This window comes from Bactrocera dorsalis, chromosome 1, assembly GCF_023373825.1.
Source record: "Bactrocera dorsalis isolate Fly_Bdor chromosome 1, ASM2337382v1, whole genome shotgun sequence".
Classification (NCBI taxonomy): Eukaryota; Metazoa; Arthropoda; class Insecta; order Diptera; family Tephritidae; genus Bactrocera; species Bactrocera dorsalis.
The window spans coordinates 5,999,437-6,017,336 of NC_064303.1; the positions used below are offsets into that span (position 1 = coordinate 5,999,437).

General features: G+C 33.2%; 1 protein-coding gene across 1 annotated transcript in view; it reads left to right on the forward strand.

Moving 5' to 3' along the window:
- LOC109579481 (uncharacterized) overlaps window positions 1-17,900 on the forward strand; it is a 319,803-nt gene that overhangs the window by 12,060 nt on the left and 289,843 nt on the right. The window contains exon 2 of the mRNA XM_049446659.1: window positions 10,184-10,291. Coding sequence (XP_049302616.1) covers window positions 10,184-10,291 — 108 coding nt within the window. The remainder of the gene's footprint in view (window positions 1-10,183; window positions 10,292-17,900) is intronic.

Genomic DNA, 17,900 nt, shown 5'->3' on the forward strand with positions numbered 1-17,900 from the left:
TTCACATTTTTAGTAAATGTAATTTGAAAATGGAAAACTTATGATCTCTATTTTGTTTCTCTGCGTTCATTTCAACAAATGATATGTAGATGAAGGATGAAGCTTGGAAGGAGAATTTTCTATTTAGAACTCTCCAATAACTTGGCTTCACAATACTAAACTCCTGCAGTATAATTCAAATAGAGATGGCTGCAGCTAAGGTACGTGTAGAAGTACTGTTTCGAAGAGCAGCTTCATTTAAAGAAGTGTGCACCCGATAGTAAAACCGCAATCTTATTTAGTCTCTAATCTCACAACCAATATCACTGATTTGCTTCATTATTATACTGATTTGGTTACCGAGTGATGGAAACTGAAAAGAAAATCTCTCCCCAATCACGTCAGATTGTTGGTGCTTCACTGACTCCTGAATCTTGAAACCGTAGTTGAGTTCATATTAGTTTTTTATTAATGTTGTGGCAAGTTTTTCAAAAATTAGGATCTGACATGGCATATAAAATGGTAGTAAGTGCCTGATCTCGCTCCTCATTTCGCTCTTCGCTCCTCATCATCAAGATCACAATTAATATTATAGCAGCAGAGATCCTTTACCATATGGTTTGAAACCTTCTTTTCTCTAATGGTCTCTGTGAATAGGCCAGAGTTACTCTGTTTTAATGTGAGATGGTACCACCAGCGAGATACTGACACAGAGTCATAGAGACAGTTAAATGTAGAGGCAAAGAGGGGTCGTGACAGAGAGAGAGAGATTAAGATAAAGACGGATAAAGACACGGATATACAAAGCTGGAGAGAAAAGACAGAGATAAATAAAAAGGAAAAGAGAAATCGCAAAGTTTCCTAAGTAAAATTTTCACACATGCCAGGTAAATGCTTATTACGGCTTAAAAATATGCTAAGGAAAATGAGATAGATGGAGACGTGATGTACGTATGTACGAAATATAGAAAATATACAATTAAATGATAGCTTGAGATACTGTTCCGTAGATGGTATTTTTGCCTTGTTGACATGTCAAACGCATAAACCCATACCTCATCGGCTGTTATAATGCTCTCCATGAATATGGAAACGGAATTCGCACCATCAAGAATGTCCAAAGCGACCTGACGACGGTACTATTTTTGTAAAAATTCAGCTTTTTCTGGGCGAGTCGAGTAAGAACCCAATTTATACCCAAAATATCCACCAAAATCATTTGTACAGACTTGCGAGCGATATCAAGCTCTCTTAACATCTTTCTAACACTTGCCTGATTTTAGGCATCCCATCCTTCATTTATTTAATATTTTCATAAGTTGGAAACGTAGAAGTTCGTCCAGAGCAAGGAATGTTTTCAACGATCTCGCGGCAATTTTGAAGGTTTGGTACCACTCGTAGTAGTGGTTTTGATAAAACTGAATAACCTTAAGCATTTGCCAACGTTTGTAACGATTCCGCACACGAAATTTGGTTATAAATACAAAATTTCAGACAAACTCTTTTTTTTGATAATTTTAACCATTTTAAAAATCGCGTATTTTCTAGCGTAAATATTTTAAAAAATAAAATTTTTTGAAATATCATAAATATATGTATTCATATCACATTCACCGGGGGAATTTAAATTACCAGGTATTTGTTTTGTCATAATGTATATACTACCCGTCATCTAGCCACTTACCTTGCTGCTTGTACCTCATAGCTTCTGAATTTCTTAAAATTTTTCAATACATCTGTGATTTAAATGCACATAAGATAATTTTTAGCCGCCAAATGTTTTTACATAAAATTTTTTATATGAAATATTTCAATAAATCAGATTTTGAGTCATTTGAATATAATAATATTTTTATACTCACTAATTTATAGCAGACAAAAAAACACTCAGTAGAAATTCAAAATAATAAGTCCAATCAAGTGTATGAACACATTTTATACCTGTACATACTTCTAACTATTGAAAAACTCTTTTAAACTTTTTGCTGCATTAATATTTGCCAACAATATGGCCAGAGTTTGTCACCGTTGGTCACTGCACCGCTTAATGAATATTTGGTTTTCATATTACAGGCAGCTTTAATGGTTGTATTTGTTTGTTTGTTTGTCTCATATTATATTAACGCACTTTTTAAAATATTTTTCGTTTGCTTAAAAAAGTTTTCCACGGAAAAAAAATTATCGCGTTTGTTTGCTGCCGCTGCCACAAAAATCGCACGCACTTTTTGCATTTTTTGTTTGGTTGTGTGTGTCGGTCATTTATTGTGGCCACATGCCCGCTGCTGGCGCATAAATTTTCAAGTCATGCGACTTATTCGCAGTTTTAACATTTTTTTTTATTTGTAGCGCTTCATGGGAGCTTAAAGTGTATTGTTGTATAAAATCAAGTAAATAAAATTATGCTCAAAATAAAATAAAATTCATAATTTTTCGCCATTTTGGCATATTTTCAAATTCGCACACTTTTTATTGCGCGAATTTGCATTTTTATAGTTTATCATATTAAGTTGATGAGCCATATACATCCACTTAAAGCCTGCTTCGCCGTAATAATTCTCTTATTGGCGCGATTTAAGTAGTTTTATGTGCTCATAAATAAAAACGCTGTGAAAATAAAGTGTGCATGATACACGTAGCCTCATATATACACTATATATGCATATACATATTTCAATTCGCCGCTGGAAAGTGTTTGCATTGCATTATTTGTGTCATTTAACCTGCAATATTTTTAATTTTATTATATCGAGCTGCCTGCCAACGATATGGAAATTTAATAAATAAATATAAATTATACAATAATCAAGCGGTGTTAATTTAAATAAATAAATTATTGGATCCATTTAAGAAGAAAAAATTAGCAGTTCTTTCACATATAATATATGAATATCTTGTTTGCAGCAAGTCTTAAACTGGAAAGCAACTCGGCTGTGATACTTCTCTTGTGAAGTTTGATCTCAATGTTTGTCAATCTGTCATTCTACATTTATTAGTCCGGGTCAAATTTGATCTAATGTTTTATCGACTGACCTAGTTACTCTATAACGGTTGCTGTTGTTGTAGCACTAGAAAAAGCATTTACCAAATACTATGGGATTAATGCAGCTAAGTTAATAGTCCTTGAAAAAAAAAAGAATTCATTGTGGTTGCTAGAGAGAGAGAGAGAGACCTCATTAGTTTTTGTGTGGGACCTTTTCTCCATTTATTTCAAGTATCTTTTTTGTCAGAGCCAGCTAGATGAATATGTTCCTTTATACATAAGTTGTGGGAAAAGACATTAGGCATATACTTTACCATTTAGTATAAGTTAGAAGTATAAGTTAGTTCTACTCCGAATTATGTGATAAATCCTGCAATCCGTGGTCCTACAAATTACCAAATTTTATCATAAAATGGATTTTAAAAGAGTATTAAAAATATATTTTTTGGCATAAAAACAGTGTAACTAAAATTACAGTGTATTAAGTGCACCAACTCTACATCTGAAAATCCTCGCTAATAACGCCTAAATTCAAGCACATTTTTCGTGCATTTAAATGCCAACAAAAGCGCCGCTTTATCAGGGTGCCGCGTCAAACGGAGTGAATAAAATGAGTGGCAATGACGGCCGCGCTATGCAGCAGAGACCGCAGCCATTTAAAAGCTTTCTGACAAAAAGCCAAGTGCATTAAGCGAACAACGCCAATGGATATGGCAACGCAGGAAATAACGGCAATGACAACAGCAACAATTGCGAGTTGAGTAAATATACGATGGCAGAAGAGGCTGATATTTCAAGCGTCACTTCCGCGTACGGTTGACTTGCGCCAAATGACGCCTCGGTTCGAGTGCTGCCATTGTAGGTTTTTATACCCTGAACAGGGTTTAGTAAGTTTGTTATAAAGTCTATAATGCATAAAAGGAAACGTCGGTGACACTATTTAGGGTATATGTGATGATATGGTATCTGATCAGCGTATTGTCTTGAGTCGATTTAGCCATGTCCGTTTTTCTGCCCGTCTGTATATACTCCAACTGTTCCTCCAGTTTTTGAGATATCAATCTAAAAATTCAAAAAAAGTCTTTTTCTCTTTAAGGAGCTGCTTATTTATCGGAACCACTGATATCAGACAACCAGAATATATAGTTGCCATACAAATTTACCGATCAAAAGCAAGTCCATGTGTGGAAAACTTTTTTATTTGACAAGATATCTTTGCAAAATTTGGCAAAAATTGTTATCAAAGATAACCCTATAGTTTGCGAAGAAATTATTTAAATCGGATCACTAAAGCATATACCCGCCATACAAACTGATCGGTCAAACTCAAGTCCTTGTAAGGAAAACTGTCTTGTTTGACAAGGTATCTTCACAAAACTCGGCATGGATGAATGCCCAAAGTAATGGTATAATATCTGCAGAAATTGTTCAGATCGGACCACTATAGCATATAGCTGCCATACAAACTGAACGCCTAGAATGAAGTTCTTGTATGTGAAACTTTTTCATTTGACAAAATATCTTTGCAAAATTTGGCATGAATTATTGTCCAAGATAATGCTATATTGCTATCTAAGAACTGGTTCAGATCGAGCTACTATAACATATAGCTGTCATACAAAAACAACCATAAGAATCAAGATAAAGATCTTTTTGTATATTGTGAAGGGTATATAGCTTCGCTGCAGCCAAAGTTAACAAGTTTTTTCTTCTCTTAACTTCCACTTGCCATTTGAAATGTCTATGAGCGCGCGGCTTTTATTTCACTTTTGGCGGCTTTGTTGATGATCGCCTTCGTCGTTGTCGACTGCATGTAGAATTTTTGGCGGCTGTTGCTACAAAATGATGCCGCTGCTGTTTTGTATTTATATGCCTTTTAACATTTCAACATTTTACCACATTTTTATACACAAGATATACGAGCAATCAGTGTCAGCAAATGGCCAACGCCAAAGAGTATCAACCGACTATCAACGTCACTTGCGCACCGCGCCACAAATCGTGTTTGTATATTTCATAACTCCGTGTGTGAGTGTGTGTGTGTTGCGTTCGGCTCTCAGCTTGATTGTCTCAGCGCATTGGCACAGTTTTGCCACTTCAAAAAGTTTATGATTTCGTTAGCCCTTTGTGTGTGTCGAGTCGAAAGTTTAAATTGCCAACGGCCAGATAAGAAATAAAATGCATCAGCTGGTCAGCATATAGATGTATGTGTATGTGTGCGGCATGTAAATAACCGTAGTGATGATGTGGCATTTTGGCAACGCTGTTTGATACTTCCATCCCATATTTTTTCATTCTCTCGTTGCTTTAGTTGTGCAAGCAAATTATTGCCTGGAAATAAATGTCAGTTGCCTTTGGTGGAAAAGTTTTCGCATTGCCAACCTTTTTGCTGATTTTTATTTTATTTTTTTGGGTGATTTCGCTATGAATAGTCGAATTTACGACACGCAATTTAGTTGGTAGCACATAAATATAGCATATTGAAAGTGGCGCTGCCACTTCAATTTAATGAAACACCATATGGCAGACACTGCGTATGCGTAATATTTTTGAATTTTTTATTCTACTATAAGTGCATTTATATATTAACGGGTGATTTTTTTGAGGTTAGGATTTTCATGCATTAGTATTTGACAGATCACGTGGGATTTCAGACATGGTGTCAAAGAGAAAGATGCTCAGTATGCTTTGACATTTCATCATGAATAGACTTACTAACGAGCAACGCTTGCAAATCATTGAATTTTATTACCAAAATCAGTGTTCGGTTCGAAATGTGTTTATCGACAAATTTTGTTCAGCGATGAGGCTCATTTCTGGTTGAATGGCTACGTAAATAAGCAAAATTGCCGCATTTGGGGTGAAGAGCAACCAGAAGCCGTTCAAGAACTGCCCATGCATCCCGAAAAATGCACTGTTTGGTGTGGTTAGTACGCTGGTGGAATCATTGGACCGTATTTTTTCAAAGATGCTGTTGGACGCAACGTTACGGTGAATGGCGATCGCTATCGTTCGATGCTAACAAACTTTTTGTTGCCAAAAATGGAAGAACTGAACTTGGTTGACATGTGGTTTCAACAAGATGGCGCTACATGCCACACAGCTCGCGATTCTATGGCCATTTTGAGGGAAAACTTCGGACAACAATTCATCTCAAGAAATGGACCCGTAAGTTGGCCACCAAGATCATGCGATTTAACGCCTTTAGACTATTTTTTGTGGGGCTACGTCAAGTCTAAAGTCTACAGAAATAAGCCAGCAACTATTCCAGCTTTGGAAGACAACATTTCCGAAGAAATTCGGGCTATTCCGGCCGAAATGCTCGAAAAAGTTGCCCAAAATTGGACTTTCCGAATGGACCACCTAAGACGCAGCCGCGGTCAACATTTAAATGAAATTATCTTCAAAAAGTAAATGTCATGAACCAATCTAACGTTTCAAATAAAGAACCGATGAGATTTTGCAAATTTTATGCGTTTTTTTTTTTTAAAAAAGTTATCAAGCTCTTAAAAAATCACCTTTTATATATATATGCGCCCATGTGTGTTTTCGTATTAAATGTATAAATTTCGGCCAGCGGATCTTTGTATTATTCAGTGTGGCATACATTTTTAAAATTCTCAAGCCTTTTGTAGGCATCTCCTTATCAACTCCATATGCCGAAATAATATGAAATATTTTTTTATTTTAAAAGGACTTATTTTATTGGAATATTTTATATTCGTATCGTAATTTTGTAACCATATATAGTTGTTTATCTCGTCGAAGATAATATTGATAGGATTTCTTAGATCAAGTCTCGACCTAACTACAGGCCTATGACCATATTAATGTATTCCTGCAAACTATTTCTACTGTTGGCAACCTTTATTTAAATATGTTTAAAATAAAAAAATGTGATTCCTGAGCACCACTATGTGGTTAGCCCGTAATTTCTTACAGTTATGTATTGAAGATAATAAAAATTTTGCGAATATTTGGCAACCCTAGTCGGAAATATATTAATTATAAGAATTTTCCATGCCCACTATTTTCAAAAAAGTTTTAATTTAGGATAATTATTTATATTTTAATTATTTCCCATTTCGAATTTTCTATATTAATTACGATTATCTTAACAAATGTTCTAATATTTGGCAACTCTGGAAAAAATTGTCGATAAAGTTTAAGGTAATACAGTTTTTTTTTGCTATATAACATCTATATCAAGCCAGTTTATTTTTTCATGATATCTCTTGATATATTGTTATATGGCAACCCTCTACAAAAATAATATCGTACAATTAGCAAAGTATTCAATATGGTTTTATATATTTTGATTATAAATAGTTCCAAATTTGTAACACTCCAAAATACTGTTTCTAAGCATTAGTTGGAAAGAACTCTACATTTTTTATGGCAACTCTGTATTAAATCAATTCCTGAATAAATGCTTTAAAAAATAAAGGTGAGAGAATTCACAATTATTTCGCAATGCAACTCAACATGGTGCTCAAGTCATTTTAAGTTTTTGTTTAAATGAGTTAAGCCTCCCCCTCACTCAACCTGGGAAAAACTGGCGCACTCTAAGGGAACACTGCGCAGTACACCACATCCGATGACACCACACTCAAACATCAGCGCATAGCACAACACCAACACAACTCCCCACACCTATACATCAACTTCATCAACAAAAAGGATGGACAAATTTACAGAACACACATTCGTTTTCCGACACCGATCCCGCACGTCGCAATTTTCGCTACCTTTCGTTTATACATACTACGTTCGATCATACGAAAATCCCTCCTGCGATCTCCCAGTGGTCTCGGTACACCTACCTACATATGTACTTTCGTGGTTAAAATATAATAAGTTAAAATAATTAAATTTAAATATAATTTGTTATTTTTTAAGTACAATAAATGATTGTAAACTCATTAAATTGCATTAAATGATTTATGTTGGGGTGGTTAAAACTGTTGTGTCCACATTAAGGGCAACAAATTACACAGTTTTAATAATTTCATGTAATATAGAGATATATGGCAACACTACACTACAGAAGAAAGAAATATTGTTTTATAGAATTCCAAATTTGTAAAAATTTAAATCAGCCACGGTTTTTAAAAATTAGCTTAAATAAATTTTAAAATTGCTTTGGCAACCCTGTTTTAGAAAAATTTAAAAAACTTGATATAATATATAGATATGTGGCGACCTTATATAGAAATAAATAAATATTGTTTTTTAAGTTAAAAAAAACTGTTTTGGAAACCCTCTTTAAAACTAATTTTATAAAATTTAATAATTTCATGTAATATGTGTATGCTTCTAGATTTGTGGCAGCACTATAGAAAAAAGAAAATATTGTTTTATACAATTCCAAATTTCTAAAATTTCGATATCACCACTGTTTTTTTTTTGCATAAAGTACATCACAAGAATGTCTTTGATTAGTTTAAGTTTTTGATGGAACAATATATTGACATATGGCAACCCTAAATAATGAAAAAAATTTATTATTTCTTCACATGATTTAAAATTTATGAGAATTTTTAGTACCAGAGTTCAAAATTATATACAAAAACGCTTAATATGGCAACTCTGTTAAAACAAAATCTGAATAAAATCCTTGAAAAAAGCATAAGTTTAGTAAACAATTATTAATTAATCATATTTTTGAAATATTTATTTACATTACATTCAAAACATATCTCTGTTAAATCTTCCTAGATCAGCTTTCAGCCATAAAAAAACTGTGTAAGTCAATAAGTTGTTGTTGTAATAATTTGTGTACATTTTATGTCATATAATATATTAGGCGATGTCACTATTCATCAAAAAGCATTGTAATAAATCATCATAAATTAATGGTGCATAAAACTGTTACCTTAGGAACGTCATTTAATTAGCCCTGGTGGACTGTTGCGCCACATTTTACAAATATGCGTATTAACTAACTCAATTTTACTATGTTATAGTATTTTTGATTTATTTTCTTTTTCTATTTTATTTTATTATTTTTTTCATTTATCTTATGTTTTTGTGTGGAGAATATTCGTCATTTTTCTCGATGCCCTTGTTATCCCATCTTGTTTTTGAGATTACATCCCTTGTGTAGCTATTCAAAAGCGCTTTTGTGTAAGTTCACTCACACACGCATACATGCATAATGAATGAATGGCGCGTATGTGTGTGTAGTTGTAGCGCATCAACAAGCGCCTTTGCCAATAAAAGAAAACACTGCTAAAACATTGACAAAAGACCAACTGAACTGTAAATATTCATAGTACATGCCGCCAACTAGTTACGCATATACATAAGAGCATACGTATACATACATATGTATATTTATGTATATGTGTAGATATAGAAATATTTGTTTGTATAGGATGTGCTATTAAACTGCTGTGACCTTTAGCAGTAGTTGTGTGTATTGAAGTTTACACAAAGCGACTGACACAGTCGATGCAAAGAAGTATAAAAAAGGAAAAATAAAATTATAAAGGAAAAAAATGTAAAAAATTCCAAATTCTTGCATACAAGCTTCGTAAAAAAATTATGAAGCATTTTAAAGCGCCTTTGCGACCTTTTACTATACAATTTCCATATTGATATAAGACTACAATGTGCGTGCAGTTGTGAGGATGTTGTGTTGCTAGAGCGCTGTTATGGCTCCCTTAAATATGTACTATATATGGTTAGTAAGGCATGTGATGAATGCCTACATTGCTAACATATATAAAAGATATATTTGCCTATAAGCCTGTTTCTTTTATTAGTTTAGTTGTTTTTGTTATCACTACCAAAAAAAATTCTAAAAATCTGCCGACTCGATTGGCAGCTGCCGCAGCAACCACATCGAAACTTTAACCGCTACCATTCGGCTTTGTTGCGGTTATTCGCTGTGTATGACATGCAGTCTACAAAATAGTGCGAATATTTTCGACATACAAACATTTTTCTTTTAAGTTTTATTTCTATATATTCTAGGTTTAGTTTTGCGCTTTCACAATTTCATAAAGTTGCTGTGTCTATTGTGTTTTGCTTTGATGCTAGCAGAGGTTATTTGTTCAGCGTTTAGCCTTGACACACGCCATGAGGTCGTACACTATTTCCTTGCTTTTTTCAAGTATAAAAAAATATGTTTTTTGTTTTTTAGACGCGAAACTGTTTGAATTTTATTTTAAATAATATTTTTGCTTTAAAATTCATATAAACATTTTTTTCTCTTTACAGCTCCTACTATTGCTCCTGCTTTCCCGGTTTCAGTGGCACAGATTGTGGCCGTGGCCCATTGTGTGAGGATCCACATACGAATATATGCCAAAATGGCGGCACATGCAAGTGAGTATTAAGAGAACTAAAGATTGAGTGTTATGACTGAAAGCAGTATATTTCATAAGAAAAGATAATTAAAATCATATAAGAGAAAGTTTAAAAATTAAAGAACGAAATTCTCCCCTATATGTTAAAATTTTCGAAAGAATTTAAAATACAATATCTACGATTCAGTTCAACCTTTAATTATTTTTTAATATGTGTGACGAAATTACTTTTCAGAACTTCATTTTATTTGCTAATGTCCTTTAGGATGGTATTTGACAAAAAATATTGAAAAATTAGTCGAAAAAATGTTTTAGAGCACCCATTGTGTGATAGCCGGAAAAAACCGATTTTTGTGAATTAACAAAGAACAATTTTTTGTTTTTCAAATTTTAAAAACTCGTTATAAAATTTTTGAAGAAAAACCTTAAAATTTTTTTCGAGATGCTTGAGATCTTTCTCGGCATTAAAAAAGGGTTCCACACTGCTGCAGTGATTTCGGTCTTCTCGTACCTTCAACTTCTTATTAGATGCCGAGCTTGGCTACATTTGTGCCCAAATGTAGGCAATAAATCAGGTTATTCATATGAGTATCAAGTCCTTTTAATGAATACTTTACAACGCAGTTTATAGTATGGTATAAAAGCTGTGTTTTCCGGATATATCGCAATATATATCAGCAAATTCACTTCAATTCTGATAACAAAATGTATTTCTTCTTCTTTACTGGCGTAGACACCGCTTAAGCGATTATAACCGAGTCAAAATGTATTTTAATTAAAATATAATCAATATTAATGAATATCTATTGAAAGATCATTGGACATTTTAGTTTATAATCAGTAAAATATAATCTGTAATACTACCTCCAGTCAGTGTGGTGACACAGACATCATATTAGCTTTGGTGTGTGGCTTCGCTAAATCAAGTGATTCGTGACTTCACTAATATTGTCATATTGTTTACTGAAATTTAATGGCTTTTGGATTAAAAGTGACCAATTAAATGGTTTGCCTCATAACTTCAATTATATTTGGAATTTTCTGGTTTTGCAGCTGCTGCAGTGATTTCAAAATCCTAAGTAGAAATATACTATACGAGTAAAATAAACTGGCAACCGTTGGCGCAGAAATCATATGAGTGTAACAACTTCCATCGCAAAAATCAACAATTAATTCAAAAATTTTGAGAAATCCTATTGAAAAAAGTAGGAGAATAGTAAGCTTCATAAAAAAGAGACTGCCAAAAAATCAGCGCTTGAGTGTGAAAGCGGCAAACAAAGAAAAACCGCGTGACTTTTTTGTACCGCATATCCAAATTGAAAAGTCTACCTACCATACTTTCACCTTTTATTGTGTCTCTGCGCTGGAACAGCTACTTTGCTTTCTTTCTCTTTCTCATCACAGCTTTTCTGCTAGCTTTCACTCTTCACGATTTCTTGTATCGTCCACTTTATTCTCACAACTTCCTTTAAAGTGCATTCTTTGCGGCTTTCTCGCATATTTGCGCAACATTTGCATTTTCAAAGCCTTTGTGTCTACTCCGCTTTCTTTTATCTGCTTTCCTGTCAATTACTTAACCAAACCAACCTTTTTGTTTGCATTATGCACCCACTTTCACCTCCCAAAGCAGCACAGCGTTCGCAGTTTGCTTGACTTTTAAGTGTTAATGAATATTTTATTGCAGCTGCTGCATTTTTGATTTTGTTTTCCGCGCCATTTCAGTTTTCACTTTCTTCACAAATTCTATAATTCAACCATTTCTTTTGTGTATTTCACCCAATTTGTTAATGCAAATTTCGCTTTGAGCGTGCGAGTTTAGGTGAAAGCGAATTTTTATAAATTTTTAAACTTAAAAGCGGCAAATGATTAGTTTTGTTTAGCAAAAATTCGCTGATTTCAGAGGAAAAAGTTCATATTGGCCTTGTTGTTAAAATTCAAGAAATTTGCATGTCAAAGTATATTTTTTAGATAGAAAGAACAAGAAGGGAAGGGGTGCTAATAATAAATGTGAGACAGAATTAATTTTCAAATGTACTCCAATGCACAGAACGATTTAAGACGATTCAGCGAGGGTAAATAACAGTTTCAAAACAAAATATTAAAAATTATAAAATTAATATTAGAATTGGTAATACCGAGAACATGTGTGGAAAAAATTACATAAAATATTTTTTTTTATTATTTTTTATATACCTCCTTAGGTCTGAAAGGCACTCTTTACCATCTGTTATATGGTAAAATCTTTATTAATTTTGTGCGACATGACGTATGAGTGACTTTATTAAAGTGTCACACGCAAATTTTTCAATTACTGTCAAAAGCATTGGCATGTCCTCGAATGATATGAAAATACTGCATACAAACAGTATATATCTAAAATGTTATATAAACGATATAAGAAGACTAAAAAGTCATGTGTGTCAACTTGGCGACAAATGAGTGCCGTTGGACAAGGGTCAGGCAGAGCAAAATGATTACGAAAACATGCAAAGCAGAAGATAAGCAATTATCTAATAATGTTATATTAAGGCACATGCTTCAATAACCAAATAAATAATTTATATAAAATTAAGAAAATTTTTTGCCTATCTTAAGGCATAATTTAGCGAAGACCAGCACCTAAAGAAGTTTATGGTGATGATTGCAAGGGTCGTGTTCAAGTTTAAATGTAGCTTACTCGTATATACATATATCCCTATATGTTCACTCGTACGTACGATTTTACAATTTCTGAAAAATAACATAATATCTTTTTAATCGAAATCTTCAGAAAAGTTTAAATGTTAGAAAATTCTTAATTATTTTCTAGACAAAAAATCTTAAAAGGAATATTTCTGAATGATAAGTAGGTCGTTCAAAATCTGAATCTACTGCTGTGCGCAAACTGTTATGTATTGTAAGGTCGCCATATGACCTATCGTGAGATTGAAAGGACTATAAAAGTGAATGGAACAATCTTACATTCAACATTTGATTGCAAAAAACAAATTTTCAATTGAACCCACAACATTTTTCAATCGAAAAAAGTAAAAAATATTTAAAATATTTTTCACTGAAAACCTCTAAATTTAACTTTCGCAATTTCTTGCATGAACACCAAAAATATTCGCTCCTTTCAGCAGCGTGCACCGAAAACTGCTAGGCCAACAATAACAGCACAGACGGTTACTTAGATATATACTTTTCTGCTTACCGCCTTCTTAAAAATTCCTCTGCATTTTTCGGTTGTATTTTTTTTGCATATTTTCCTTCAACGCCTTTAACATTTTTTGTGCTTTCTTTACGCCACTTGCCCCATTTTTGCCATTATTGGCTTTTGCGCCTTTTCAAAATCGCATTTCGCTTGCTTTGAGTTGCTCATACGCCGCGGTGCACGGCGACACCCACAAGCCAATACTATGCAAATGCAATGCCAACAAGCTCGCGCAAACCGGGTGGTTTTCCGTCATATTTCGCTGTGCGCACACTAAATTAAATTGTAATAAAATTTTTATTTTCCTTCGCGTTGAGGCCAAATGTGAATATATTACAAGGAAAAAGAAAAAAAGCAGTGAAAACTGTTAAATTGTAAAATTATATTTATGCATTGCATATTGTGCGAGTATGTATGACTGTGTATGTGTGTGTGTATTTGGCCACCAAGTACCGCAACATCTTCCATGTGATATATGGCAAAAGTCAATTGTGCTGACAGCTTGTCAGCCCCTTGGCCCCACTGCCGACGGCCGTTGTCGTGGTTGCTTGCTGCCTGCCGGCTGTCTTTGCCAACTGATTGACTGGCAGTCGGCACGAGTGGCACTCTCGCTGTGCTCACCAGCAGACAGACAGGCTGTTGATATGCTGAATTGTATTCCATGCGATTTTATTTTATTTGCATAGACTTATTTTCGCCGCCTACTACTTTTGAGTGCTCTTGGCAGTGATCGTGTGTTGGGTGCGCATATGGCTTGGCAGCTGTAAATTTCCATTCGTTTTGATTTTTGGTTGCTTCGAGTCGGGAGAACACACATTTACATATGAAGTTTGGGCTTTTGATGCCACGTATGGGTGAGTGTTATTACATTGAAGTAAAGGATTGTTATTGGTTTAGAAGAGAAAAATTTAAAAGAGGGAAGGTAGGAGATAACGTATAAGAAATAGTGGTAGAAAATAGTAATAAATATGATGAAGGAATTGTAGAATAGAAACATGGGAAAAAGAAAAACGAAAAGGTATATTGAAGATGAGAAACACGAAGAGGAAGAAAGAAGGAAAGAACAAAAAAATAAAATAAACTCTTTCATTAGTGATATTATTACTGAAAATTATTAAAATATTTACTAGTAATAAATGTGATCATTATTGAATATTATTGTAATCATTAGTGGTAATTACAGCAATCGTTTCTGATAATTAATGTAATCATTGCTGACATTCATTAAGTCAAGACCTTTCATTACTGGTAATTAATGTCATTATTACTGAAAATTATGGCAATAATTACTGGTAGTTATTGTAATCATTATTGACAATTACGGTAATCATTAACGACTTACTGTAATCATTACAGATAATTTATGTAATTTTTTCTGATAATTACTAAAATCATTACTGCTGATTACTGTAATCATTACTGGTAATTAAAGTAATCATTACTGACATTCATTAAGTCAAGATCTTTCATTACTGAAAATTAATGTCCTTATTACTGAAAATTGGCGCCTTATTTCTAGTAATGATTATTTACAATTACTGTAATCATTAATAATCCTTACTGTAATCATTACTGATAATTACTGTAATGGTGTTTGATAATTCCTATAATCATAGGTGCTTACTCCTGTAATCATTACTGTTAATTAATGTAACCATTACTGACATACAATATAGTCATAGCAGCTAATTAATCTACTTTTCGCTGATTAATGTAATCATTAATGATAATTATAATAATATTTATTGGCGTAGAAGCCGCTTACGCAGTTACATATATAGTTATTATTGTAATAATTTTTGATAATTAATGTAATTCTTACTGGTAATTATTTTAAGCATTTCTGATAATAGCTGTAATCATTACCGCTAATTAATATAATGATAACTATAATTATTAACGGTAATTACAGCAATTAATACTGTAATCACTACCGGTAATTATTGTAATCATTACATTAAACAGTATAGTTTCTTGATTACTTCTCAGCAAAACAACTCTAAGGCGATCTACTACCAGCGTAACTTGCTAATACGCCATATTGCTGAGCTTCTTCCTTGGCTTTGAAGTTATGTATACATATAAAATATATTACGAAACTCATTTCTGAATTTTCTTTATATAAATTAATGCATTTTCTTTAAATTTTCATTGCATTTTGCTTTTATAATATCGTATTCCTTTAAAGCTAGTTTTACTATACTATGAATTTTGTCCACGCCCGTAGCTCAAAGATTCATGTGGTTCCAATTTCCGTATAAAATAAATTTTATATAAATTTTTGTTTCTAATCAAATAATGGTATTTAGAGGAAGTCTTGAACTAACTGTCGTCAAGGAAATCGAAAAATCTGTGATGCTTCAAGATGTGAGGCTAACATTGAAATAAATCGTATTTTACCACTTCAGTCAGTGAAATTGCTAAATACAATATATTTGATTTCAGATATACATATGTCAAATCATTTTAGATTCAACATACGTACATATATTGAGATCCATTTCAAGGTTCCCTACTTTTTCACTGAATAAACAGAGAAACTTCAAATCTAATAAGGAATATTTATTATCATTCGACAAACCATTATTTGGCATTTATTTTTGAAGATTATTTATTTCAATCGACTTGCCCCAAACGTGAAATTATTTGATCACCAAACAGTTTTCTCAATGTGGGAATTAGCGCCGTATTGTTGAAAGTAAATGTCGCTGAAATCACGAGCTTCAATTTCAAGCATCAAATAGTCGGTTATCATGGCGCGATAGTGGTCGTCATTTGCGGTTACGTTCTCGTCGGCATCAATTTTGAGGAAATATGGACCGACGATTCCACCGGCCCACAAACCAAATCAAACAGTTGTGTTTTCAGGATGAAATGCCAGCCTTTGAATCCCTTCAGATTGCTCTTCGTCCCAAATCCGGCAATATAGCTTGCTTATATACCCACTGAGCCAGAAATGAACCTCAGCGCTGAACGAAAGTTTGCTTGAAAATGGTGGATCTTCTTGGAACTATTCAATAGCCCCTAGAGCGAAGCGATGTCGCTTGCAAAGATCGAGCAACTTAGTTCTTACAGAATTTGCTAAGTCGTTCTATACCTCAATTCGAGTTGCTGCTCTTCGTGTATATTCACAGCTACAGCTGCTATATTTTCTTTACTGGGTGATGGTGTTACGAATAGTACGCTCAGTAGACCTTGACCATAAGGTGAGAGAAGCGCGCGAAACACATTCTTTACAGAACGTGAATTTTCGTAATAAAGTGGAACGATTTGTGAACGTTGTTCAGGCGTAAGTCTTTCTTAATGAAATGTCAAACACTTCTGATAGAAAATAATATGACAGTTTCACGCGACTCACGGAAAAGTACTTCTACTTGGATCATCCGTTATAGGTTTTTTCACAAATACCATCTTTTTGTGTTATGTTTGTATTTTCAACACTACCTGTTCCTCAATAGCAATAAGTATTTTTTTGGTTTGTAAATTTGATATAAGTTTAAGGTATGTTCTTCAAGCGACAGAATGAGAAGTATGGAAGTGGTAACGATAACAGGAAATCTATTACAAAATAGGTAAATAAAAGTATAGTCTTTTCAAATCTAACTGCGTATGTGGAAAATGTTCTATGGATTTGATTTTGGACAACTTTGTCTAAGATACTAAGAGCTTAAAACTGGTTCTGAGGGAGCGATTTTTAGGCGAGTTGTTTTAGGAATCATAATAATTGGTTCATCAGTTTCTAAAATATCCGAATGAAATTTTATACGTACATATGTGCATAAAGATATTCTATTGAATATTTGACGGAATTGGTCAGACAACTATGTTACATATTAAAGACGACAACATGGACCTCGGGCTCTTCGGCTAAACAACTCAACACCATAATTACACTATTACATATCTCCCGTACAGCCAATTATTCAGATTTTTTAAACGTCGCATTAAAAACCGCTGAGTCTAAACCAACTTCATAGACCCGTAGTCTCTTAAACAAGTATGTTCAGAATAATTCGTAGAATATTAATCGCATACGCAATTTTAAGGAAAAAAAGTATACGCTCTAATGTGGATTGAGAAGAAATTATAAAGTAAATGATATACTTATAGATTTATAGAAAACACAAGGATTCTATTTTACAAAAACTAAAACAAGACGCAGAAACTACATTCAATATTATAGTCAGTTTATCAAAAATTCAATGAACACAATCTCAGTATAATACAAGCATTGAGTAATTTTCCGTGTTTTTAGTTTTCGATAAAAATTAAATTTACTTCTAAAACCAAAAACAACTTTTTCCATATCACTACTCAACTCTTTAAACAACTGCATTTAAAATAACAACAAAAACTGCCTTTAAAAGCATGTGAGAGCAATAAACCAGCCAGAGTACAACGAACCACAATTGAGTGGAAAACTGTTGAAAAAATT